At 39.7% G+C, this 26,773-nt stretch overlaps 1 protein-coding gene across 3 annotated transcripts in view; it reads right to left on the bottom strand.

The window, feature by feature from the left end:
* Positions 1-26,773, bottom strand: part of EEFSEC (eukaryotic elongation factor, selenocysteine-tRNA specific) — a 123,732-nt gene that overhangs the window by 82,695 nt on the left and 14,264 nt on the right. For all 3 annotated transcript variants that reach the window (XM_072044612.1, XM_072044611.1, XM_038185970.2), the window contains exons 2-4: positions 6,995-7,202; positions 3,074-3,170; positions 208-372 (exon numbers count right to left, since the gene is read on the bottom strand). In XM_072044612.1, coding sequence (XP_071900713.1) covers positions 208-372; positions 3,074-3,170; positions 6,995-7,182 — 450 coding nt within the window. In that variant the 5' untranslated portion in view covers positions 7,183-7,202. The remainder of the gene's footprint in view (positions 1-207; positions 373-3,073; positions 3,171-6,994; positions 7,203-26,773) is intronic.

Here is a 26,773-nt window from a genome sequence, read left to right as displayed (position 1 = left end):
TTCATTCAACTAAAATGGAGCAGGTAACTTTACTGGCTGTGTTACTTAATCTCTTTCTCCCTATTGTAAATGTAGCTTATACTAGAGTATCAGAAAAGCAATGACACTGAAAATAATGGAACGATTTCAGACTGCAGAACACACTCTTCTTTGTTGAATGTCTCTTTCTATCAGGAAAACTGGGGGGAGTGAAAATGAGAGACTCACCTTCAGGGCAGGAATCTCCACATTGTCACCAAGGCTAACAGAGCCAGAAAGAATAGTCCCTGTCATCACCGTGCCTTGACCCTTGATAGAGAAACAGTGGTCGACTGCCATAAGGAAGTTTCCCGAGGGGTCTCTTGATGGCAGGTAAGCCTGAGACTTCAGGACCTGAGAAAAGAAAGATAAAAGCAGAACCATGCCTGGGTGAAAAGTCATGACAGCCATACAGCAAAAGGAAGGCAAGCGGATGATTGATTGAACAGGCTTGCAGTTTTACTGATTTCAGGCATCTCCCAGAGAGCTTAGAACGCACCAATGTCAAATTAACTGTGCGTGCCATAGAGGAGATGCACACTTAGCAGCAGGAACAGTTCGATTTTCTGCCTTAGAAAGATTTGGTGCTGCACATTTAGCTTGGTTAGCAGAACTGCACTGGCAATAAAGTTGCTGCCAAACTCAATATAAACACTGTAGCAAAGCAAATGAAAAAAAAATCCTGCACCCATCTCCCCCCTCCTCCCCACCCTCAAAGTACAGTCTTACAGTGTATTTTGCTACTTCAGCTCTTTTTGATTTAGTGCAAATTAACTTACATAAAGATATTAGCCCCATCCCTGCCTCCCTCCCAGAAAAACTATTACACCGGGATAAGTTTCAAAGTCAACTTCCCCTTCAGATTTACGTTAACACTTCTTGGACGATCAAGCCACTAAGAAAAATAGCTATGTAAGTATCATTTTCTAGAGAAAATATCAAAGTTTAGGATTTCTGTTTTGCTGACAAATAACTATGCTTCTTAAAATACATCATCATAGGCAGAAGACTAATTATAAAACTGCAGTCACATACCCAGCAGTGGTTCAGAGGAACTGGTTCACCCATCTCAAATCACTTTTGATCTTTGTCTTTGTTACAATATCAGCATATAAACTTGGCAATGCCTTTAGCATCTGCTTTTAAGGTCAAAAACTGGAGGTTAAGCCTAAGTCATAATGGCAGAACAACGGAGAGGGAGCCTCTTATCAAGGAGAGAGAGGGTAATGCTCAGGGGCAGGGCTCTCACAGCATTTGCCAGCTTTGCTAAACAGTATGTCTCTGAGTTGACAAATAGCTGCAACTTGGGTATTTCCTCCTAAGGTTTTAAACCTGGGGAATGGCCCTATAAATCTACCTGGACCTAATGAAGGCAAAACTAAAGACTTGCCTATCTCCAGCTCTCTAGATATTGCAGAGTCTGTTTTCAGCCAACCTGCTGCAGGCAAGACAACCCTAAGTTTCTGGTGACTCGTGCTTGCAGGAATTTACCCTTTATTTTAAAGGTGGCAGCATCCAACAGATCCGTATTAGACGTTGGCAAGATGATGCCTTTGTTTTAGGACCCCTTCTGCTGCCTGCAAATAGCTGCAGCACCCCTCCAGGGCAAAGACATGCTACTCTTCCCTAATGTTTACTCACAGGGGTGACAATCTGGTACATGCCATCTATCTCAAACAGCTATCCTAAGTGCCCTGCCCTTCACAGTTTAAGCATTGTACCATATAACTTACCATATAGCTCATTTTCTTTTACCATATAACCCATTTTCCTCAAGCTCAGTTTACTCACAAAAAAATAAAAATTGAGCATAGCTAAAACTAGGGATACCTCTGAAGCATTAGCTTGCTTTAACACTTCTCTTGTTCATACGTGTTTGATGTAATTATCCAATATACCATCACTGAGCTTTTTCCAAACCTGACCTCATTCAGGGCACAGGATAAATCCAAGCTAAGCATTTTATCTATAGCAGAAGTGCAAGACACGCAGTAAACAAGTCAGACTATCAGAGAAAGATGGATTCATTGTGAAGGCAGGTTGGTGTTGCTCTAAAGAACAGATTATACACTTTATGCAATATTTTTTTTTTTTTTTTTTTTTTTTAAGAGAATGATGATGCATGGAACTTTCCACAGGTAATCACTGACTGTATACTTCGGAGTGTCCAAACAGAAACCACAAAGCTTGATAAACAGAGTGCTAAGCACTCACAATTGCAAACAAAATTGGCAGGTACTCTGATTCGAAAACAAGTGTGTCCCAGAAGAATTCCTAGTTTCCTTAAATGTGGCATCCAAAATTAGTAAACTCATTGGACTTAACTCCTTTGTGCCACAGCTTCCCAATCTAAATATGGGATAAGTCACCTCTACACTTCCTATAGGTCTTTTCGAAGTAAATTAATTGTTTGCCAAGTGTTCAAGTCCAGCGATGAGTGCCAAAGAAAAGTCCAGGAGGAAATTAATCATTCTGAGCACAGAGCAGTATTTGAATGGAGTCATGAGGCCACACAGAATAATGAGAATTAAAACAAAATACTGACTGCCTGCTCAGTAATTGAGCTTTGTGCATCCCGCGCATAGAAGGAGGCAAGGGTTATTTAGAATAAAGAATCACGCATTTAAGCGCTGTATCATAATGAAGGAGACATTCACATATGCATAATCTGAGCGCCTGACTTCACAGCTTCACTGTTTTCTTAACTGCAGTGTAATTAACACCTACCAATGATTTGGCAGAATTTTGAAGTTATTTTTATTTGTTATGCTTTGTAATTCCTGACAACTTTAGAACAAATTTTACCACGTGTGACAGTTGTTTCTGAAGACAGCTACTCAAAGGCTTTGAAGCCTAGCAGTTGAAAAAGGAGAACCACTTTTGGGGCACACATCCTCAGCTTCTCCTTTCCCTGGAAGAAATCCCCAAAGAATTAGGTGACATAAAGCTGAGAGTAAGGCAGGAGTTCCTCATCTCTCAATACTAACACTACAACCCAAAAGATTTAAAGATGCTCAAGCTGATTTTACATGATTATTATTTGTTCAGCAGGTACCTCAATTAATTCAGAAACACCTAGTGGATTCTCAGATTCTGGGGCTTCTGGTCCGCCAGGCTTTGCTGCAACAGCAACGATAGGACACCCACAGAACCTGAAAGAGAAAGACTCCCACCGTTAGATCTCCTACACATGTAAATTAGACTCACCTGGCAATGAAAGCAGGGAATCTGCCTCAGATTCTGATTTCTGTTCTTCCCCCACAGTGAACAGATGACAATTTTTTTTCTGGAGTTATTGTCATTTGTACTATTAGACTTCCCTATAAAATTTTTCAGGCTGTTCAGCCAGATTCAACTTCCAGTGGCAGTCAAAAGTAAGACTTCATTTCAGAAACAAGGACCATTACTCAGGCTTATCACAGTGACTTTGCATTTTACCTGGAGACTAACACAGGTTTTAACTTTCATTAAAACAATTACAATCCTAGCTGTAGTCATAATCCATAAAACAGAAGCCAAATGTATGATGGCACATGATATCTGCCTGTGTCTGCAGACAGCCTGTAAGATCTGCAGACAGCAGAAAGATCTAATTCAACTAAAATAAAAATTTATGAAACAAATCTCAAACATGTAAAGCTTCTGAGAACACCAGTACTTCCACAGCTGACCCCAGTTTAGCTTTTCTGACCCCGGTTTAGCTTTTTCTCTTTCAGTGAATTTTATTCTCCAAGCCCTTATTATTCAGCAGCTTTTTTTTAAGCCTCTTGATTGAATTCGTACCATTTGCTCCCTAAAACACAACCTATTGTTCACCTCATCTGATAGCTTGCTTTGCCTACATTTTAGAAAGGGAAATTAGATAAGTCACGTTATTACTGCATTTTTGCAAAATTCAGGATTAACCATGTTAATTCATATACGTGAAGCAATGGAATAATAATCAGCAGTAAAACTAATAAGTGGTTGGTTCTCACAGATCCTTGATTCTTACACAATTGATTCAGGCAAAGTCATGACTGCTGCCATCCTTGTGACTCCCCACAGCAAAACCATAGATTTTTATCTCAAAAAGGGAACGAAGTGGAGGAAAAAGGACAGTACCATGATAAAGAAAAATATGCTAGATTCTGTAGAGGGAGCTCATTTAGTGATGAAACTGTAATTCAGTAACGTAAGATTTTTTTTCTGTTTATATGCCATAAGTCTGAGGCATATAGGAACAAAGGGTAATAAAAATGTGCCCTGAAAATTTCTGTGATTAACCATGAAACTCTTGGAAGTTTATTTTCACACAAGCCCTTTAGGGCAATGTATTAAAGTAACTTCAAGTTCATGCTGAACCAAATGCCTTACTCCTTTTCCCATATGCCAGAACAAACTAGAGTAATCATATAACGCCACTGGAGCTACTTCCAAACATGATTTGGCCCTATTAAAACTGTTACTCCACCATGCTAATTGTCAGAATTTAGACCCTGCTGGGCAAAGATAAAAGCTGGCATGTGTAAAAAAATATGACAATAGAAATAGAGACATTGAGACAGTTTGCTTTTACTTGCAGTATCAATCAGTGGAACAAGCAAGTTTTGATTAGGTCAAATTTACAGGTGTCAATCTAGGCAAATACGACAGTTGCTTTTCTCTGCCTATTTTTTCACCCTCTGTGGAATCTCCTGACAACACCACAAGAATTCCCTCTGAAAACTGGTTAACATCTACTCTACAGCTGCAGCAGACTTCACTTTTTCTTAGTATTAGGGTATTGTGCATGCATGCATGTGTAAAGAAATACTCAGCGAGTAAACTAGTCTTGGGAAACACCTCATTGACAAGTGTCTGAGGCAGCTGTCAGATGGATTCAGCACATGCCCTGCTAATAAAAGTAGTTTAATAAAAGTAGCTTAGAAACATAAAAACAGTTAAGAAGCATGCATTTGGAAATTTAAAGTCAAGTGGGAAAAGACTGAAGAAAAAACGCTTGCCTGATATACAATGGGACATGCACTTTACAATCAGCCCAGGCCAGCAAAGCTTTCAAAGCATCATAAAGCACAGACTACACTTGCAAAAAAAAAAAAAAAAAAAAAAGGAATTTTTGTTACGGGAACAACACACAGACATCTGATGAAAGAGCATTTCTAGGATCCAGAGTTCAACTGAATAATTAAAACATTATGACAGACCCATTCTCTCCATGTGGTCTTATGGCTGCTGTGATCAGCTGATGCACATCCTTGTTTTAAAAAGGGGCTGCAGGAAAGGACCTCACAGCTAACATGGCCAGTGTTTCAAAAACACTTCCCCCTCAGTTTTGAGGAAGTATGCTAATTTGTAAGACATACTTGTACTCCACCTGTACTCCAGGATATAAAGAAAAGGTGTAATTCAGGCAGCTTACATAAGTATTACTGAGCACCGGTTTCCTTACAAAGATTAAGTATTCCCTTTATGAACATGCAACTCGAAAAGCAGTATTTTCCTTTATCATATGGAATACAATCTTGGACTAAATCAAGACTGAAGTATCACCTCCAGCAGCAATTACTGCCATGCATATACAAATTTTAAAAGGAGGACAAAATAAATGAGTAGAATATGAAGATAAGCTCAGTTATTAAAAAATCTTTAACTTCTTGGCATAGACTGTGGTTATTTTAGATGAGACAAACAAAATAACTATTAATTGCAATGCTACTTAATTCACGTTCCATATAAAGGCATAATAAGTTTATTTGCTAACATAGTTATGAAAACTTTAGAGATAATTATTTCAATGCTCTCTCCACTGGGATTACCTGTGAACTTGATCAAATACACCTATAAAAGATTGCTGTTCCAAAACACCCAAAAGTTTTTCATATTGCAGGTACCTCCCTCCTCTACCTCCCCTAAAATAAGATGTAACAACCTACAGAGGAAAAACAAGCCACCTCTATCTGTTTGTCCTCAAATCAACTGCTGGAGAGAATTGAAAGCTGTAGAATCCTGACTACGTTCACAAGAGGAAATTTGACATTCTTGGTGACCTCTGTACTATTCCAAGCAAAACAAACAAACCCACGTTACTGATGAGCTGGAAAGACAGCAAGATCTCCAGAGTCTCTACGGCAGCAGTTGCATAGTTGAAGAGGGACATTCCCCTACCATCACAAATAAGCTAAGCAAAAACAGCCATATCCAGCCATGCTTTGCTCTTTTGTCCCTCATGAAGTTCTCTCCTCTGTACGCTGGACCTTATTTCTTTGATTCTCAGAATCAAAATGTGACCCAACAGCTATAAATATGGGAGTCAACATCCCTGTACAATACTAGGCAAAATAAGCTGTGTGTCAATTTCTGTAACCACTGAGGGAGTATGGTGTCTGTATCACATCTTTCCACCTCCTAACAGCCACATTTTCATTCACCCATCATTTTCATCAATTAAACAGAACATGCCTGACAAACACCAGCACAGACACACATCGTGTTATAGAAACTTCAGGAACATCATCAATTAGATTCTTGGCAATACTCATCAGTCCCATACAAAGATAACTACAAGGCAGCTTTATCGCCTTACTTAGGGTGATCACATCTTTTGCTCTCAGTTACGGAAAAGTCCTCTTTCTTCTTTAGTTAAAAAAGAGAAATAGAACACATCTGGATCACAAGAAAAGTTACAAAAAAAGGTTCTTCACCCAGCCTTTCTTGCTTTGTTTTATTCAATCAGAACTCAAAGCAGTCCTTTAAACTGAGAAGTTTCATTACACTCAAATATTTCTCCATACACAATACTTGCAGATGCAAATGCAGAACTGAATTTGAATTTCTGGTAATCTTTCCATTCTCTTCTCATCATCATGGCAAGCTATATCTGTATGAATATCTCATCCAGCAGGGATGAGATTAGCTGCATTTAGAAACATGTTGAAAGTGAAATGTGGGCAGTATTTTTGTTACACACTAGCTGTTAATGTTACTGTTAACTTACTTTGTATTTTCCAAGGTCTTCTGCATTTTCTTCGTCATCTTCTCAATGGCACTTTGTCTCTTCCCCTCTGGAAGGAGATCTATTTTGTTCAGAACTACCACCATCTTCTGGCAGGCAATTTGCCCAATTACCAAGCACTCTGCTGACTGCGTCTGCATCCCTTTTGTCACATCGATTACAAGCATCATCAAATCAATAATCTGGGCACCTGGAAAAGAATTCACAGTCGGTATTGTAGCAGCATAAAGATATTAAGGAACATTTTCTCAAATAGCTTCCATAAAAACTGTATGTATATATACACGTCCAGAAATATGAACAAAGCACAAAACAGCATAAGCAACAGAGGAATGCCTGGCTTTTTGAAAAAATACGATTTAATGTGTTTAAGCTATTATGCATGCCCATCAGTTCATAGAAAAATATGCAAACCTATGATTGTTTACATGTTCCTCCATATTAACAGTGTAAGGACATTATCACTGCATTTAAAAATAAGAGTCAGGTTTACCACAAATCTGAAGAAATCCTTAGAGCCTCTCTACAGGAGGAAAAGCTGATTTAAATCCTGCAATGTTCATTTCCAATTCAGATCTACATTACTCAAACGTATACTTCATATCACAGCCATAAATAGATCAGATTTAGATCTTCATAAAAAGGTTCCAAAATTTTAGGCTACTTATTGCGCTCATGACGTAACTTTTTAGTTATTTTTATTTTTTGAAGCATTGTTGCAACGAGCTCTTAATCCTCTGACTAAAGCAACTTTAATTCCATGGATTTAACTTAATTTTCCAGGAAGCTTTTCATGAATGTTGGGCCTTCCACTAATTACATTCAGAATTTTCCTGCCTCATTCCAGGTAACCGAAATACTTTGAATACCAAAAAGGCAGAGTTCAAGAAAGTTTAATGTTAAAATAAATAAATAAATAAAAAAGCTTAAATATGAATAAGAAAAACAAATCCAAAGCTGAACTAGCAGAAAATTATGTTGGAAAAACACATTTTAAGAAATGTAGAAGAGATGTAAGAAGAAAACATGCAAAATTGCAGCATTCCAGATTTAAGAGTTTTTAATATCTGTCTCTAGGCTTTTGATCAGAAGAACATGAAATCGACGCAACTGTTCCTTGTTCTTTTGCTCTCTCCAACCCACTTTTTTTTTTTTTAGTCTTTATAATTGCTATCACAACAGCTACCCTTGTTCATAGTTCCCATGAACTCTCAGGATAGGAAATCATTCTGAGGCTGAAGTGCATGGGTGAATGAGTGGGTGGGAACTACAACAAGAAAAAATTATGGTTACAAATGACTATTTTCAACCTACCAATGCTTTCATCTTGTAATAATGAATGCTAAATGTAAATAATGAATCTTCAGAAAGCTAGCTGGGTAATTATGACATTTGCAGAGCTCCTGCAGACTTTTCTCCAGACATTTCAAAAAATGCTCCAAGACAAATTAGAGATAGGCTCTGTCCCCAAAAGTATTTTTAACTTTTATTGCTTCAACAATTACATTAATTTAGAACTTGCTTATAGCATAAGCAACACTAGGACTGCACAAAAGACTCAGACACCACACAACAGCGCATATATAAAGACCAGGAAACATGAACAGCAACAAGTGAACAGCATGAAAATTGTTCTAGGACAACACACCAAACAATCAAAACACATGTACTTTTGTGAACGTATACAGCAGGGTTTGTCTTGTTTTAAAATAAAACTTAACACTCAGGTTTTGTATTAAACTACACCACGCAGTAATTCTTACTACGCAGATGACACCCTTAAATTGAATGGGAATTAATAATTAAAACAAAACCACAAAGTTAAACACGATCATTAATACCATAAAAAACAGTGAAATAACATTGTAGACTTTGCAGCCTAAGTTTTAGCTAAGTCTATTACGACTAGAGCATGGCAATCGCTGTGCTCTGTAATCAAGCCCAAGTAACCAGATCTGATGAACCAGGACTTGAAAAGGGTGGTGGATTTGATGCTTTAAGTATCCATCTCCTCCCTCCAACTGGAGACAAAATCTGCAGCAAAGCAGTTATGTGAAGTTTCAGTACAAGGGCCACTTTATCTTGAAATGCTAAATTAACTGCTTTGAACACATTTGTTATAAAGCAAACACTTGTAATTGCTGTATTTATAAATCTATTAGGAACCCTTTAAAGAGCCATAAAACTCACCAGCTCAGTTGCTAGAAGGTTAAGAATGCCTACCTTGGGGCATTTCATAGCAAAGAAAAGATGAACATAAAAAAAAATAACTGTACAGTCCATGGGAAAACTCCAAAAACACCAGAAAATGTATCGAAACACTACAGATAAAAAATATTACAGCCAAGGAAATGACAACACACTCAAGTTAATCAATGTGGCTTGGTAAAGCTGTTGTGCCTCCTCCAAATCCTTCATCAACTAACTGGCCACAGGGATGCTGTGGGTGCACAGAGGGCACTGTGGCATTGTCACCCACAAAGGCAGAGCAGGCACCTGCACAGGGTAGGAAGCTGCTGTGCTTTAACAAAATCGTGAAACAAATAGAAAGATCAGGACACCGGTGATGGAAATACTTCAACCGTGTTCTGCTCAGGGCATGAGGATGTTTTGTACTTGTCTACTCACACATAGCAAGAGGTGAGCGCTCAAGTTCACAGGTCCCTCAAGCAACAAGACAAAAAAAAAAAAAAAACACCACAGAATTAGTTCCTCAATATTCTGAGACATTTAAACAAAACTTCTTTGACAATTCTTCCTCCAAATCTCTTGATCTTCTGCCAAATTTTAAATTTTTTTATTCCATAACCAACTTCCTTAGTTGCCCTTCACCCACACATACCAGTTCCTTAACACCACGGTGAAGTCACGCACTGAGACCAGAGCCAAGCATGCAGCAATTCCAAGGGAAAAGCTCCTCATCAGGACAGCGAGCAAGTCACCTGCAAGAAGGGGACTAAACCATAGCCTCCCCACACACACAAACCCTCTCCAAAGGGCAGAACATCTTCCAAGCAGTTTTTCCCTATAAGAGAGCTGCAATGTGTTTAACTTCATATTTGCAATTTAAATAATCTCTATCGGGCTATTAGTCAACTCACTACCATGCTAGATTCCAGTCACCAGAAGGAACAGTGTTCCTGAAGAATTTTCTACGGCAAAATAAGATTTAACTAAGAAAAGCTGAAGTAAGGATGGATTATATAAGCAGAAACTCCAAGAACGACAATAAAAAGTGCTACAAACTTGCACTCTTTGACCAGAGAAGGCCTGCCACGGGCTCTTGTGAGACATGGAATAAAGGAAACAAAGCATTTTTTCGTCTCGGAACAGGACAGGACATTGTCCTACACAGTCAAGATGAGGAACAATCATGTCTTCCATGTTACTCAAGCTCTCAAAGCAGGCCAGCAGAGCTTGAAACAAACCTGAATGAAGCAGACACATATGCAGACCTGTTCTTTGCATATAAGGAAACAGCAATCAAGAAAAAACACTAACCTAAGGTATCCAAATTATTTCCCCTACAGAAAAAAAAGAACAGTCGTGTAATCTTTTTACTGCTATTTCCTCTATGAAAGAGGTGCTCAAGAACACCAAGAAAGAGTCCTCCTGAAGTGGGATTTCTCACTTAGCCTGAAAATCACCAACAATCAGGGTATCCTTCCTGTGATGGCACACAGCTCTGTTACAGCCCTGTAAAAAGCAAATGAAACAAACCAGTCATCATCCAAAAACACAAGGGAGGTGGTAGGGAGGGAAGAGAGAGGAATTATATTGCACGATAAGAAGCTAAACCACAGTGAAAAACAAAGTAAAGAAGAAGACAGTCTACTGAGTGAGGAAAAACAAACAAAAGATAACACATGAACAGTGAGAATCTGGATGACAGCCAGACACGGGAGAAAGGCAGCAAGACCAGCAGCACAGCATCAGAAAGATGACTGCAAACAAGTGTGCCAGCTGAACCTGGGGGCTGTAGCACTCATCCGTACCAACAAAAGGGGCAAGGATCACAGAACTTAGAGACATTAAGAAAATATTTTCAGACGAGAGAAAGAAAATGTCTATCCCTGCTTTGAATATTCAAGACCAATCCACTCTCAGTACTGAATTCTGGGCATATCTGACTGTGGCCAGTCATCAGGGATGTAACTTACTGCCACCACCTGCAGATCGAATAGGATCCACGCTGTGAGGACTGCAGGCACACACCCCAAATTAGGCTGCATTCTTGTCTGGCCACGCACAGTGGACTCCTAAGAAGGTTTGCACAATTTGAACAGCTTACTGGTTCTGAAGGCCAAAACACGAGTGTTTTCTAAGTAGCCATTACTGACTACACTAGATGAAGTGGGGGGGACTGTTAGTGTTAGGCTAGAGGTTGGACTCGATGATCTCGAGGTCTCTTCCAACCTAGAAATTCTGTGAAGTTTTGAAGTAGAGGTTGAAGTACTCTGCAATTTCTACATGTTGCTCTCTTATCTTTACACAAAAGGACACAGGGAGTAAATCTAGATCTGTTCTACCAGTATTCACAGGGAAACACCACAGGAGTGCCAAATCCCTAATGCTCTGCAGTTTTGAAAAATACAGCCTGTCACTGTTGTGTTTATTTTGGGACAGAACATTATTACATCTTACAGCAAATCACTGTTAACCTCCATCACAAAAGCAGGGGCAGTTCTGGATGTCCATGAACTCAACCCCTTCTGTTTGTGCAACCTGCTGCATACCTGTAAATTACACCCAAACTCCCACATTGAGCTGTGCAGAGATGGACCTATGCTGCAAAGCACAGTTACTGCAAGTAAGTTATTATTAGGCCTAGGGGAAACAAAAAAAATAATCAAAAAACCATACACACGTCATCTCTCTCCCCAAAAAACAATTTCAGCCTCTCATTCTATTCTATCAGCTCCAAAAGCTTATCGCTATTACACGTGCACACAGTACCCATTCGCAGAACAATAACGTTATGAACTGCAAGCACTAAACTACCTGGCAATTTCAGCATCACTGAAAAGAGGAACCAAAGGACATTTTCAATGAACAGACAATCTGAATGGTTTTCTGTTCCACAAATGCAGATTAAAAACATTAGAGCACTTTAAACTACTACTCCTTTGGCAAGCATAAGCTCAGTATTGCATTACGTTCCCTAACCCAGCCATCTAAAGCTGACGTGGCTCCGCAGCAAGACCTGGGCGAGCGGAGGGACGAAGAACAGGAGGTGGGGTCCCCGTGTGAATCGTGCGAGGTTCCACATCCATCCCAGCATGAGCACAGACTGGCTGGGGGCTTCTTTAAGCTACTGTGTCCTCCTCTGTCTGCGGTAATCTTTTTAGCTGAATTTGCACAAACAGCACAACTCCTGTTCACAGGCACCGAAAGGAAGCAGAAAATGGAATTTGAAATGTAAAAATAAAATAATTGTGGGCCATGGGCTGTAATTTGATTTCATGCTTTACAAGGAAATGAAAGAGGACTTCCTTAAACATACTTTTTTTTTTTCTTAAATATGCTTTTTACCATGTTAGGATTTCCTCTAGTGCTGAAGAGAAAATAGGATTGTAGAAAACGTGCTGTTCTCAAGTATCATTGCTACTCAGGGGCAAAGCTCTGTTTTAATGTGCACTTCCCATTCTGGGGAAGAGGAAATTCTTCAATTAATAAACCGGGTGGACTGAGGCGAGTTTTTAAGGTTTAATCAATTTCATCTGCACATCGAATAAAAAGACCGACTATTCTACCATTTTTGCCTCCCCTACTCTCCTTTAAAAAGAAGAAAAAAAAATCAATGTTTTATTTTAAATTCTTTGAGGTTAGTATCTCCTGTCGCAGGAAATATTGTCTATATCATGCAGTGAGCATTAAACTTCCCCCTTCCCAGCCCCCCCTTTTTATTAAGGATCTTATTCAGAAACTACTAAGTTATTCTCTGCTTTCTTATACGGTAACAGCTTGGGAGATGCTACAAGTTGTACAGGATCTCACCAATTACCTTGGGGGAGGTATTGTGATGAATAAGGAAGATGTTGTGCAGGATATGAGATCTTCCAAAATTTAAACAGAAAAAAGGGGTTTGAGGGGGAGAGAGACATGCACGCAACTGGAGTGCATGAATTACACATGAAGAAACCCTCTGTAAAGCGATGCAAATCTGGGATCAAAACCGATACCATAACTTTCGTTAGGAAACACTTTGAAAAGCACAGGAACTCATGGAGTTCAAGTGTCCCAGCACCACTTCCCAGGCACGTCATTCCTCAGTGCTTCAGCAGCTGGAAACACAAACAGGGAGCTGCGCAGCTTCAAACTCTGGGTAGCGTGGAATATCTCCGATAGCAAGGGTCAGACCAGCAACCCACAAGCCTTCTTTCTGAATACACAGTAAAGCTTAGAATTATACGCATATTTGATTTTTTTTTTTGAACAATAAAGAAACCGCTGGTTGCACAAATTCCCCCTTAAATGAAAACCAGCCACTAAGCTCTTTCCTAAACTGAGAGCTACAAAGAAAAGGCAGGATGACCACAAGAGCCTATTCCTAGGAAGTCCATTTCTGATATGCCAAATAACCTTTTGGTTATTTATTTGTAATCCACGTTCAACTCAACAATAAAAAGTAATGGAAGAGAATTGCTACTAAGGAATACAAGGATTCTTTTGCTAGAAAGTAACAAAAGAATACTCTGAATATACTCTATATTTCATCTCCCAGATGAACCACTACGCAACACTGTCCTAAAGCTGTTAAAACGCACATGGGCCTTAATCTTTTCTTCATCACATCAGCCAAGGGTCTTTCTTGCTTGAATATTCTCTGACAGGTCAGAAACATGTCTGTGTTCTCCAAAGGGAGGAAGTAACAGAATTAGAACAAGTCAATAGGCTTGATTGACCATGCTGAGGAGGCATGAACACAAGCAGTAACCTCTCCATGAAAATTATGAGAAGGATTGAGAGACATCATCTAACCATTTATGATTACATACAGGCCCTGCTGTTGCAATACCGTGCATATGAATCTTATTTTAAGCAGATTACTTGCGTTGGGAAACAACAACTGCAAGGGAAGGCAGCCTCAAAGAGGCATTACAGTACAGGCTGAAAGAAGGTCAAGATATTTTGCAAGACTTTCCATGGAAAGTAAGGAGTCCCATGTTGCCTTCAGCCTCTTTGGGGAAGCGTTGCAGGGTAGGCCACCCGGGTAGCCCCAGACCCTGCTTCCCACAGTGACAACTTGAAGGCAGCTGGCTCACCTTTGAGCAGGAGCAAAACCAGAGGACCTCAGGAGGTCCCTTTCCATCTGAATTAGGTTTCTATTAGGAAACAAATCTAGAAGTGGAAAACAGGAGGCAAAAAAAAAAAAAAAAAAGAGAAGCATAGAACAAGAGACTTGCACAGATGCATTTTTTAGGGACACTTGGAGATCCCAGCCCTAAGTAATTCATTATTACAGGAAGATAGGCTCACTTGTTCTGCCTGAAACTTACAAACTGATTACTTTAAAGACCATTTGCTCCTCTCTGGGTGTTGTATGCTTACTAAAAAATTGAACAAGCTTTCTCACTGCACCCACTCTGGTCCCACACAGGGCATCTGAACTCTGCCAGACTTCAGCTGGGAGCCACAGGGCAAGGGCAGCATCAGGGCATTCAGCCCACAACAGGCAGGTGCAGGAGGCTCAGGAGCTGAAAGCAAGGTACTTGCAAAGCAAACAGAGATAAAGGTACACTTGACCCCATAACGCAGACAGAAGTTTAGCATTGAGCTGCTGACTTGACATCTATGTATTACTTTCAGTGACTCAATTATTCAGAAAACAGTATGGGCTCGCACTGCGCAGCCAGCAGTGGTGGTTAGAGAGAAGATGGATTCAGAGCTCTTTGCTCTTCTTTCTTTGGCTGAGGGAGATCAAAAGCATCAGTCTGAGAAGTGTCTGAACACCAGAGCATTGGAGCACCTCCTGAACGCAGCATTCCTTTTCTGTGACCTGTGCTACAGAGGTCAAGGGCAGCACAAAATGAAGAAAAACATTCAAGGTCAAAAAAATAAAATGCAAACAGACTTTCAAGAAAGGAAAAATTTCTTTAATTGCTATTTTGAAATGTTTTGGTTGTGTTTCTGGTTTGTTTTTTAATCTCCTGATAAGGGAAAGAAGTTTTCTGTAAAAAGGAGTTTGCTTGTAATAGAAGAAGGACCATTCCAAAACAAGGCAAGTACAGGAAGCTCTCATTATGATCCAGATAAAATTCATTGACCAAACATTAAAATTTGATGTAGTTTTGAAAAAACAACAAAAAATGCCATACACATACAACAATAAGCACCATACACACAGAGACATTTAGTTTTTCCTCCAAAGGCTCCCAAATAGAAATCACTACCAAAAAAGAGATCACTGTGGATCTTTTTAATTTGGTTTACATGGAAACATTTCCTACGCTTCTCCTCCCTTCTGCAACATAACAGAAGCCAAGCACACCTAACTTTTCCTCAGGATACACACAAAAGCAGTGAACGGCTGCAGCTGAGGATACACAATTCTCGAGACAAGCAAGGGCTCCTCTCGACTTTAAGCATACTTTAGAAACACAAGAGGAGTTTTCTCCCTTTACTTGTATTGAAAAGATAAAACATACAAATCCAAAAGGCATTTCTACACACATAGGTTCAGGCTGGGACAAGCACATACATTATTTAGTTATTGCATTAATACACTGCTCCATCCGCATACAGTCAGCTACTCAGACAGCCATCAGTGACGTGGGGCACACCGAGAAGTCATCCATCCATCCATCCGTCCATCCATCCATCCGCTCCAGCACATCCCGGCCACAGCAGCTGCAGTTCTGTGAGCTGAGAAATTCCTGCTTCCAGCAACACCTCCCCAGTGCTTTGCTTATTCAGAGGGGGATAAACAGCAGAGCCCCAGCTCAGGAAGGGATCCGGGGAGAGCTGCAGGCAGCAGGACCAGGCAGCCAGAAGCAGCACGGGGGACAGAAGCAGAGGAACAGGCAAGCCGCTTGCCACTAGGGATGGGATGCTGCTGTAAACCAAGCTGTTCACAACGCAGCAGCCTGGGGAGCTTCAGGGAAACTTGAAGCTCAGCGTGTTGTAAGGAAGTGTTGGAGAAAGTCATCAGCGAATGTGCATGTATTTACAGAAAACAAGTGCTGGTATTTTAGAAAGCTGCTGAGGCATGCTGTACAATGCAAAATTGTTTTTATTTTTAGAAGCAGTGGAAAATGGTGAAGTATTAGACTACATGAGGAATGTAATATTGAATACTATTCTCAGATCTAGCCCCTTTCTGAAAAAGGAATCTGAAAGATAAAAGTGGCAACAAAAACAGGAAACAAGACAAATGCAGTAAGTACTTCAACTTTTTACAAAGAAAAATCCACATTAACAGCACACAATGACAAAAGCACACAAAAGTTGAGTAAGAGGAGGAAAATAAAACCCCTCTAAGAATGAACCATCGGTTATACAATGGGAAGTCACAATCTCAGACTCAGCGTTGGTAGGTACCACTTGGCCTCAAGACAAACGAAAAGACAGATTTGATATTTACACAGCTAAGATTTAAGCTACATACAGCTTGATTTTATCTCATGTAAAAGGCATTAGGATGAAGTTTAAAGCAAAGGACGCTTCATTCTATCATTGACTTGTTTGCTTTGACCCCCTGAAACTTTCACCATATCCAAAGAAAACGTAGTAAATTAGATGAGTAACTATTAGGGTCTGACATTTCAATTCCTGTTCAAAGTTTCAGTGACTGAAAAAAATACAAAATCATCACAAATGAATGTTCTCCCCACACTGTCTACAGGAAAGTACATTAATATTGCAGTATAATGAAAAATACCATAATATGCAGCACACATAAAAACAGAGGTAAATAGCCATGTGAGAGAAAACCTCATCCTTCTTCCATACATAGCAAAGTCCTTTTCTGTAATAACACATTAACAAATTGGAATTTCTGTATTGACAAGCAAGACACAACCTGGATAGAGACCAGGAAGGACCTCTATTACTTTAAGGCTGAAAATATCAGCTGTGGAGTGAGTTAAAAAAAAAAAAAAAAGCCTACCTACCTTAAAATCCAACAAATCATTCTGAGTAGACACAGATGACCGCTACAAAAAAAAGTTAGCATTTGCTGAATTACACAACACCGTGGTATTTCAGCTGCATTAATTTTTCTTGGCTTGAGGAAGGAAGTGAATTAGTTAGCAAACATTAACTTTTTAAAGTGTCATTCGTATATGTGTATATGCAAATGCAGATACCAATAAAGCTGGAAAGTTAAATATTCATGATACTGCATAAAACTAGAGTAAAAGTTTGCTCACATTTCAAACAAAATGCCATTATACAGCTCATCATTCCTGGAGTACAATCCATGACATATACTAGGAAAAAAAAAAGGCTATTTCTTAACACTTGAAAGCAAAACAAAGCGCAGGAGAAGAAAGCAATTGGGTCGTTACCATTTGCGTTGCAACCTTTTTTGGTGCTATGCATTTGTATTACACAGAGTACAAAAAGGTTCAGTTCTTTAATTTGGCATCCAGGATATAAAACATCGCTACAAGAAAAAGTTGTGTCGGATTTCTGGGTCCCCCAGTGACATAAGAAAATGGCACCTGTAATTCCAATGATTCATATCGCAGGCTCAGAAGGTAGAGGTTTGCAAGGAGGTGCTGCTTATTCTGCAGTGTTCCTGAGTTCCTGAAACAAGGTTTCTGAAACACTGTGGCAGTAAGTTGCACAGCAAATGCTATATTCATAATTTGGTGGAAAAGGAAGGTGTAGGGAAAAATATTCAAAACACCACTTTAACCTTCTCAGGAGATACTGGGTGCTCAGGGTCCTAGTCAGCTTTTCTGTGACCTGATGAATGATTAGTTCAGGTTTCAGACTTCTTATTTAGAGATATTTTGCTTTGGTATCAAGGCCATACATGGTTTTGGACGGCTCTGTGAATTAAACATAACGTAACATCACCCTTGGGCCTTACACAGCTGATCATAAATGGTCCCTGATAGGCCATAAAGTTTTTAAAGTAAAAGCTGAAAAGCAAACGGGATGGAAGAGAGACGAAAAAATAGCATTTTTATAGTCTTGACTCATACCAGCTTTGATGCATGCTCTCTACAAGATTTCCAACCAAGTTTCAAAGAAAAAAAAAAAAAAAAAGAGGTAAATATATTCAAATCTCGTAAAGGTATCACAGGGGGGATTACTAAAAGGTGTGACCATTCTACCCACTCCCTCACTCCAAGAGAGGAGAGAGTCTTTGAGGTTATTTCTAAGACCAAAAAAAAAAAAAAAGAGTGGCTAAAGAGTAGAAAAGGTGTTAGAAGTCCAGAAGAGTTACAGAATCACTGAAACCACCAGAACAAGGCCACATCTCCACGCCCAGCTTCAGAAATGTTGCACCGAGGATTTTGAGATGCTTCACTAATACAATAAATGCTGGAGTGGGAAGATGCAGTGTGTGAAAGCCTCGGTGGCACCTACAGTCCTGGAAATCTCCAGGTCATGGTTTACCTGCTGCCTCCTGGATACCACAGGAGCCCAAGGCTTCAGCCTACAGCAAGGTACGGCATCCTCATTTGTGAGTTACAAGTCACAAACCTGAGTTTGTACAGAAGGGAGAAGAGAGGTGGCAAACACTGCTCACGTGCATCCATGTTCTTTCAAACCTGTTAGCTGCTTCTGGCAATTATTTTATTTTCACCTTTAATATTTCCATGAGCAGCACAAATAAACCTTTTTATCTTTTTTTTTTAACTATTAATCTCTCCATAGGCATTTGAATGTACTATTATACACACGCCCACCACTGAACTGAGGGGAAAACCAGACACCTGCACAGCACCTATACGTTTTCTGTACGTCATATTCCATATCAGTAATGTTTTATACTCAGCTCTTCATCTTTTCAAGTTCTTTAAGAATTCTTACAAGATGATACTGTTACATTAGCATATCTAGGATTCGATCACATCTGTGCCTGTGTTTCAATGCAAAAAGAAAGAGCACATTTCAAAACTCCTTACACAAGCAATACACAACTTAAATACCTGATTATCTTTGGATAAAGAGAATGTATTATGGTTAATTACCAACTATATTTTCCCCCCAAAGGACTGGAGAATCGTTACCACAGAACATCTATTGCCTCCCTCTGGGCACTTAAGAGTATTACTAAATTATGAACATCTCCAAACATCTCTTAGAATTTTTAAACATATTTTAGTCCCTTTAGATAAAGTCTTACTCTCAGCATTAGGTGACAGTAAGACTTCTTTCCCTTTATCTTTAGTGTTAACTTCTTAAAGTCCCACCTATCCTCACTGTGATTTCTTCATCCTTCCGCCACACCTTTGGAAGCTCAGTCTAACCAGCAGCTTTGTGCAGCAGTCACAAAGTAAGACTTACCATCACACACCACCTGGAGCTACACAGACAGACCCAAGTAAACATTTTTATGCTGAACTCTGCAGTTGTACTAGGTATAAATGGTAATTTGTATGCAGTGGGAAAGCAGACACCAACATGAAAGCTGCACCTCTAAGGTTCTGAGGAGGAACCTCAAAAATTCACAATCCCTATAAACTGTTCTCTTCTAAAATTCAAGACTTTAGGCCAGCTACCCTCAAAGTCATGAAATGCACAGGGATCCCCAAGAAATGTGCAAATCTAACATTTCGGTCAAAAACTTGTTACTGGATTCTCTCCCTCCACCTCTGTTAATTCAAGGACATCTGTCTTACAATGCACCTGCAGCTTTGGATAGTTTAAAAAATACCAGTAAGAAATGGATTTTAGACCTCTTACAGATCAAGAGCATATTTCTATGAGACTAATAAAAAATAAGTTTTCTTGAACAATTCTGCAAGTCACCAGTCCAAGAGACAACCATTAACTCCAAAGATTCTAAATCATTCTATTAAAAACAAACACAAAACTGCTTTCCAGTAAAGCTGGGAATAAATTAATGCGATTCTAACAAAGTATTTCAAGTCCTAAGCTGCCTTGTCTCCGTCTTTGAAATAAAGTACCCCAGAGGTCACGGACCCCACACCAAGGAGCTTGTTTTGTACTAAAATCCAGTACCATCTACTTATAACAACACTGCCCGAAACACGCTGTACCCGCAGGAGAGTTATGGTAGGCTACTGGAAGATTCATGCGCAGCTCTCAGGCATTTTTCATCCGAGGTTGCTGAACAAGATTTTTTTTTTTAAAGAAAAGAAATTAGAGAGTTTACATTTTCTTTTCTTTTTTTTTTTTTTCTCCCAAAAAAATTAAAGACTGCTAGGGGCAAAGAAAAAAAGCATTCTTTAATTTTCTCTTCACCCTCCACAATACTGAAATAACATCAGTCAGGGTTATAAACATCTGTAATTGCCAAGGGAATGTACAATACGCTCAGAAACTCCAGGCCCACATATCCTGTAGCCCTGCACTTCACAAACAAAAGGTTGGGGAAAGAAAGAGGGGGTGGGGTACAGGGAATAAAGGCTTAAAGATTAAAGTCACAGGCAGAGACAGACGGCTCCGTTTTTTAATAACTGAAAACACGAGTTCTGCCTGAATGTGCTCATTGTTTTATGGTGGGGGGGAGAGGCTGCGCACGCTGGACTGGCTGGCGACAGAACTGCCTTTGCATCAAAAATAAGATTTACCAAAAGAAGGGGGAAAAGACACCACCCCCATGCCCTAATTTCCCCTCTTGCGGCATTTAATGATGCATTCAGGTAGAAAACAGCAAGTTACCCCACCTTCCCTTTATTAAATTGGGAAATATCATGATGGAAAGAAGTACCTGGTTGTAAGAGCCACACGGACACGACTGAGGAGATCGGACGGCTTTATGCTGTGAAGGGATACAGACTGCTACAGGAACACTCGTACATAACAAATCGGCACGTCTATGAAACACAGCTAGCCTATAAATCGGTATCTGATCGTTTATTTGCACAATAAAACCTATGCTGCAAGACTAAAGTATGTGACCTAAGCAGATTTCTGTATTGATTCAAGAAGTTCAGCTGTCACGGGGAAAGTTTTTAAACCCAGCTGAAAAAAGTGTCCAGCAGCTATACTTTTAGCAAACAAGTTCATGAGTTACATCCACTTCAGGAACTACACAAAATCAGTAACTTAACATGTTAGAGTATTAAAAACCTGAATATCTTCCCATTTTAAGATTTTAAAACTCTTTTCTCTTAAAATCTAGGAGTACAAGATCCTGATGGCTACTCAATTTCCACGGTTGCACACAAATTATTTTAAAATTCCATAAAATGCATTTTGTACAAGGACATTCTTAGTATGTAAAGGGGAAATAATCTCGTATGATTAATTTCCATGAATTGATTTCAGTGCGGGAACGCTCAGGAGCTCACCTGAGGGCAGTTCCGCTGCTAGGTGGGCAATGGACAACAGGTAAGCCACTAGTCTTTAAAGAAAAGACACACTGCTGTAGATGATCCTTTCAGTTTTATTCTAATCTAGCTTTAGTTGTTACTATAACGGAGCTTTTGTTCTATTATATCATTTTTTACCTGCCAGCTTTGCTTTACATACAGGGAGAAAGGAGATAATTCAACAAGACAACAGGCTCTTTCATCTAAAACCGTAAGACTCCAGTCATAACTTTTGGGGGAAGCCTAAAATAAGGCACGGGGAGGCACACAACAGGAGTCAATGAATCGCAGCCGCCTGCCCCAAGCGAGCATGCTGTGCAGGGAGGAATCGGTGGCCACACTGCGCAGCTCCCTGGCCAAAGCCAGACCTGGAATGCTCCCGCTGCCATCCCTCCTTGTTGAGGCAACACTTCAGCATCATCAGCCACTGGACGTCTTGTTGAGATTAAAAATATTGTGCAGAGCTACTGTCTGTTTAGCAAAGACAAAAACAGGGAGTCCATGTCAGAAAGGGAGGGGAAAGGAAAAGCCGAAACATGAGCTCATAAGCCAGCGATGGAGGATAAAGGCAGGCTTTGTTTTACCCCGCTCAAACCAAGTACGAGCAAGAGACTCATCACTGTTTTGAGCTTCAACTGCAAGAGTTGTTTTGTATGCAGTACTACCAACTTCACCCCCTCAGATAACTAAATTATCCCTCTTTCTCAAAAATAGCTTTGGCTGATGCTCAGATCAAGTATTTAAGCACAGATGAAAACCCATGTAATAGATCATCATCCTGCCACTGCTAGATGTTCTGACACTTCAGAAGCATGCAAGATATTTTTGTATAGTAAGCACAAGCCTTGGAAATATGACTGATGCTGCACTGAAACAAATAAACAAATTAAAATATGTATTTAAAAAAATAACTTGGAGGACATGCTAAATATCTAGCCACACTCAGCAGAGTTGGGAAGAGTTACTAAACTGAAGATGCTTCTTTGGACAAAAGTGGCAATTCTTCACATTTTTAAAAATAGAATTTGGTCCAAAACCACAAGATAGCATTTAAAAATACAGTCTTTGGGAGATTAGGGGAAAAAAGCACTAGCCAAAGAGGTCTGTCCTCTGACAGAAACACTACCCACCAGGGCTGCCTCTAAAAGAGCTCAAGGGCAACAGTAAAGGACAGCAAGGGAAAGCACGGTCTGGATTCTAGTTTCTTGCTCTTAGGAAAAGGCGAAGAGGGTGGTAATTTACCGTGTACAACCAAATTGTACATGAAAGTTTAAAAACAGCCAATTAAAGCTAACATTATGGAATGGAACGGAGGGTCCAAGTGGAACGCATTAGATACGCATTCCAAACAATGGCTCGAGTCCGCCTGCAAGGCGGATCCTGTACAAAGAAATACAAAGGGTCAAGAAGTTCTTCTCGAAGGGAACCCCAGCCTTGACCAGGAGCCACATGCTGTGCCCAGCCCACGGAGCGAGCTGCATGCTCACCGCAGGGGAACAACAGCAAGGCCACAGGGCTACAAACAGGCATCGTCGGCTCCGACGGCACGCTGCGGGCAGACACGATGCGAACATGTCAGTTGAGGAAGGGCAAATCTCGTTATGATTAAGAATTAAATGTAGAAGGGAAACTAGGAACAAAGAAAAGACCCTCTGCAACTCCTGGTAATACAATGTGCCTGTTCCAGTTTAAATCCCCTACGCAGTCATCTCACATTTAAGCAAAGCTTCTCCTCTCTGTCAAGCAGCTCAATCTAGAATTATTTTAAGAGCTACCGACATCTAATGGGAAATTAGAACAGAAAGAAGGCTACCTCAAGTTACCAGGACTGTATTTCATTTAGTCTTCAGATTGTTCTGCACCTTGGAACATGGTGAACCCCTTATTTTAATGCTAATTTCTCTAACAGTAACAGAGCAAAACGATGTGTCAGAATCCCTTCTGCGGCTGGTTAGTTCACAAATAGGACAAAAAAATAAGTTCATTACCCTTTATGTCGTACTTCAACATACAACCCTGTGCATACATGAACCAGGAAATTCATTCAATTTCATGATATACAATTATATAGGACTTCTAATGCTAACACTCATTTCTAAACCTTCACCATCTCCAAATACCAACAATATCACATCCCTTTCAAGAACAGTAGAGCTGGATCAAGAAACAAATTCATATAGAATGGGTGATCCTCAAGAAAGACACACTTAAGTTTTATTTTGAGCACCTGCATTACTACACTGCTATAGCAATACAGTACATGGGAAGAAGTAAGTTTCCAAAACAAATCAGTCCCAAAGAAATTAAGGATGCCAATTCTTAGGAAAAAGGATCATTTCCTTCTCTGCACTGTGCAGATAATCAGAGCCAAAGTGAACAAAATATTTTCGAAGACATAAATTTTTCTGGATAGTCTAGTAAGCAGTCATTTAACCAGCCCTGATGAAATGCTGGATATTAGGTGCTTTTTATCCCAACTTCCAAACTACAAAATTCAGATGAGACTGGCGGTTGCAGAGTTGATATTGCTCTTGCTAATGTTTTAAGAGTTAATACTGCATTATCAAGTAAGTTTTATTTGCAAAACTACCTCAGAATTTACAACACTTGAAACCAAACTCAAAGCAGTGGTCTATTAGAGTGTTCCCTTAACAAGGTTTTCAACATTCACAAAAGCTCAAACTCCTGTTTGTTTCAAAACATAGCTTTGACTCAACACTTAAATCCTAGAAAAGATTTATTCCATGCTCAGCTCTCTGGTGTTTGGTCCATGTTAGACATTAGGCCCTGCCTGACAGTTCAGTACCAAATCACGAGCACAAGTGACCAATATAGCTTGCCATTCCACGAAATCACATCAAATTGCACCAGAGGATCTTCTCAAAAAAAAAAAAAAAAAAAAAGTACCTTATACTCGATAATGGCTTATTTCACACTTTGTCATGGAGAAACGCTTTTGCCAGTGTATATATTTTTAATCAAAGTTTTGCTGACAAGGATTACATGAAATCTACATCTCCATTCAGAATAGTCCCACGTGACCAAAGGTCACATAAATCTCACACCCCTGTTTGTTTTGTCCCAGCTACAGTCTCAGGCTGGATATGCTGTCTGAACTGCCAATACTACAAAGCAATCCAGATATTGCAAGTTGCATGCCATTTGTTTCACATTAAAGCATCATCCATATAATTCATAAAAATCCACCGCAATAATGGAGGTGATAGTCACTGTGAAGGAGGAAAGCAGTCAAGTTTAATTAGTAAATAAAACTAGACAGCACTTACCAAATTTAGAATTGCATTGCTTCACGTTTTATACCTAGGAAAGCATTTACCTTGTCAGGTGAACACACTAAAGCCATCAACTTACAAAAAAAGGTCCTCTTATCTCTCAGAAATTCATGATTAAAGAGGTTTTATTTCAAGTACATGTATTTTGAATAATCTTGAAGGGTTCTATAGTTCAACACAGTCCTGCACAATGATTTTACAGTCCAATTCAAATACTATACAGAACACACCAAGATATCATAGATACTTGAGAATAATTCAGCACAACCTCCCCAGCATTTTCTCTGGGATGAGGGAACTGAATAAAACCCAATTATTTACTCAGGATATAGGCACTTTACTAGCAGCAGTGGCAGGTTGTGTAAGTGACATCTGTAAGCAGGAACATCTGTCGGTTAAGTAAAATACTAATCAAGATCAGAACTTCTACAAAAGGCCACAGTTGTGTTTCTGAGACCCAGAACAGCCATCAGCAGAACAGTACAGCAGGTCTCCCAGCTCTTCATCCCCACAAGCACTCTCCCTCTTATGTTTCACTTGGTAATTAAGGACCTCTCTCCCCAAACTAAATTTTAAAGCTAGAACAGAGGCTGGAAACATCCCCATGAAAGTGGGAAGAAAGGCTACAGAAAACAACGTCTGCTCAGAATACTCACTGCTCTGCCAGGCTCATGTGACCGCCTCCCTGGAATGCTGGCACCGCTCGAGGTATTTAATGCAAATACCCAAGGGACTAACAATCCTAGATAAACAAGAAAATAGCACGGACTGCAAAGCAGTAATGCTTCCACTCCGGAGTATGCCGTACCTGTAAATTTACATTTGAGTTGTTTTTAAATGGATCAAGGTAACCAGCGCATTTCAAGACCCCACTGGTCACACCAACAACTCCAAGAGCAGCAACTGCAGGCACGGAGCCATCACAACCGAGCTTGGACTGGATTCTAGAAATCAAGTGCCCAGAAGTCCAGCTAAACCACCTGCACTCAAGAAGTTCACCTCCACGATACAAGTCCTCAGGTGATTAAGAGAAGCAATTCCTAAGCAGGAATTGGTACCAACCAGTGTCAGAAGCAGAGCAAGAATTCCCAAAGATTTCACACTCCTCCCTTTGCAGGGAGCCATGCTTAGCTGCTTCTGCCTTGTACAAGGTTTTGTATGTTATTGCTACTTTCTATAATCTATTAGGTCTTGCCTTGTTTAACACGCCAGTATTCTAGAACAACAGATTCCAAATTCAATCCTGACAACAGAAACCAGATTAACAGAACAAGGAATGGAGGACGCAGCATGCAAGTTGAACGGCAAATTAACTTAAGTAAATATGCTTCTTTTATTATCTAATCCCTTTGGCATTCCTATCAAACGGTGAAGACAAGTCCTACTGAAGAACTACATAATAATAAAAGAATAAAAATACAAAGAAACTTTATTAAGTATATTTTCACTGACAACTTACTGTAGATTTCAAAATTAATTTTTGTTCAAAGAGTTCATGAAAGCATTCCCAATGATTTTTTTATTATATTTTAAATGCCACATTTTGTCTACCTTGTAGGAAAAATTACCTTGCTATATTGTAAAAGCATAAAGTTGAAATAGTGTATGAAGAGGAAAAGAAATGATCTAGGTTAAAAAAAAAAAAACAAGTCAAATGGTTTTTAATGACTGGTCCACAAGGAATTAAAAAAAAAAAATCAGATAAGCACCACAGATAGGCACTTTTTTTTTTCTCCCTTACTAAAGTAATGGTAGAATACTTGTTAAGCTACATTCATGTTATGGGGGAAAAGCTGTTAGACCATGGGGGGGGGGGGGGGGGGGGGAAGTAAAAACCTTTACTCATCTGGTAGTCACCATGTTTTAAACAAGCAATGTTCTCCATAGCTTAGAAAAAACAGGAGTTAAATACACAATGAGAAAATTTGCTCTTTACTGAAGAGTTAAAGTTCTGTTCGTCAACAAAAAAAATAAACCACGACATCTCGGAGTACACGCATTGTGGGAAG

Source organism: Anas platyrhynchos, chromosome 13 (assembly GCF_047663525.1).
Source record: "Anas platyrhynchos isolate ZD024472 breed Pekin duck chromosome 13, IASCAAS_PekinDuck_T2T, whole genome shotgun sequence".
Classification (NCBI taxonomy): Eukaryota; Metazoa; Chordata; class Aves; order Anseriformes; family Anatidae; genus Anas; species Anas platyrhynchos.
Note: the sequence above shows the minus strand (reverse complement) of the source record. Positions and strands in the feature narration are given on the sequence as shown.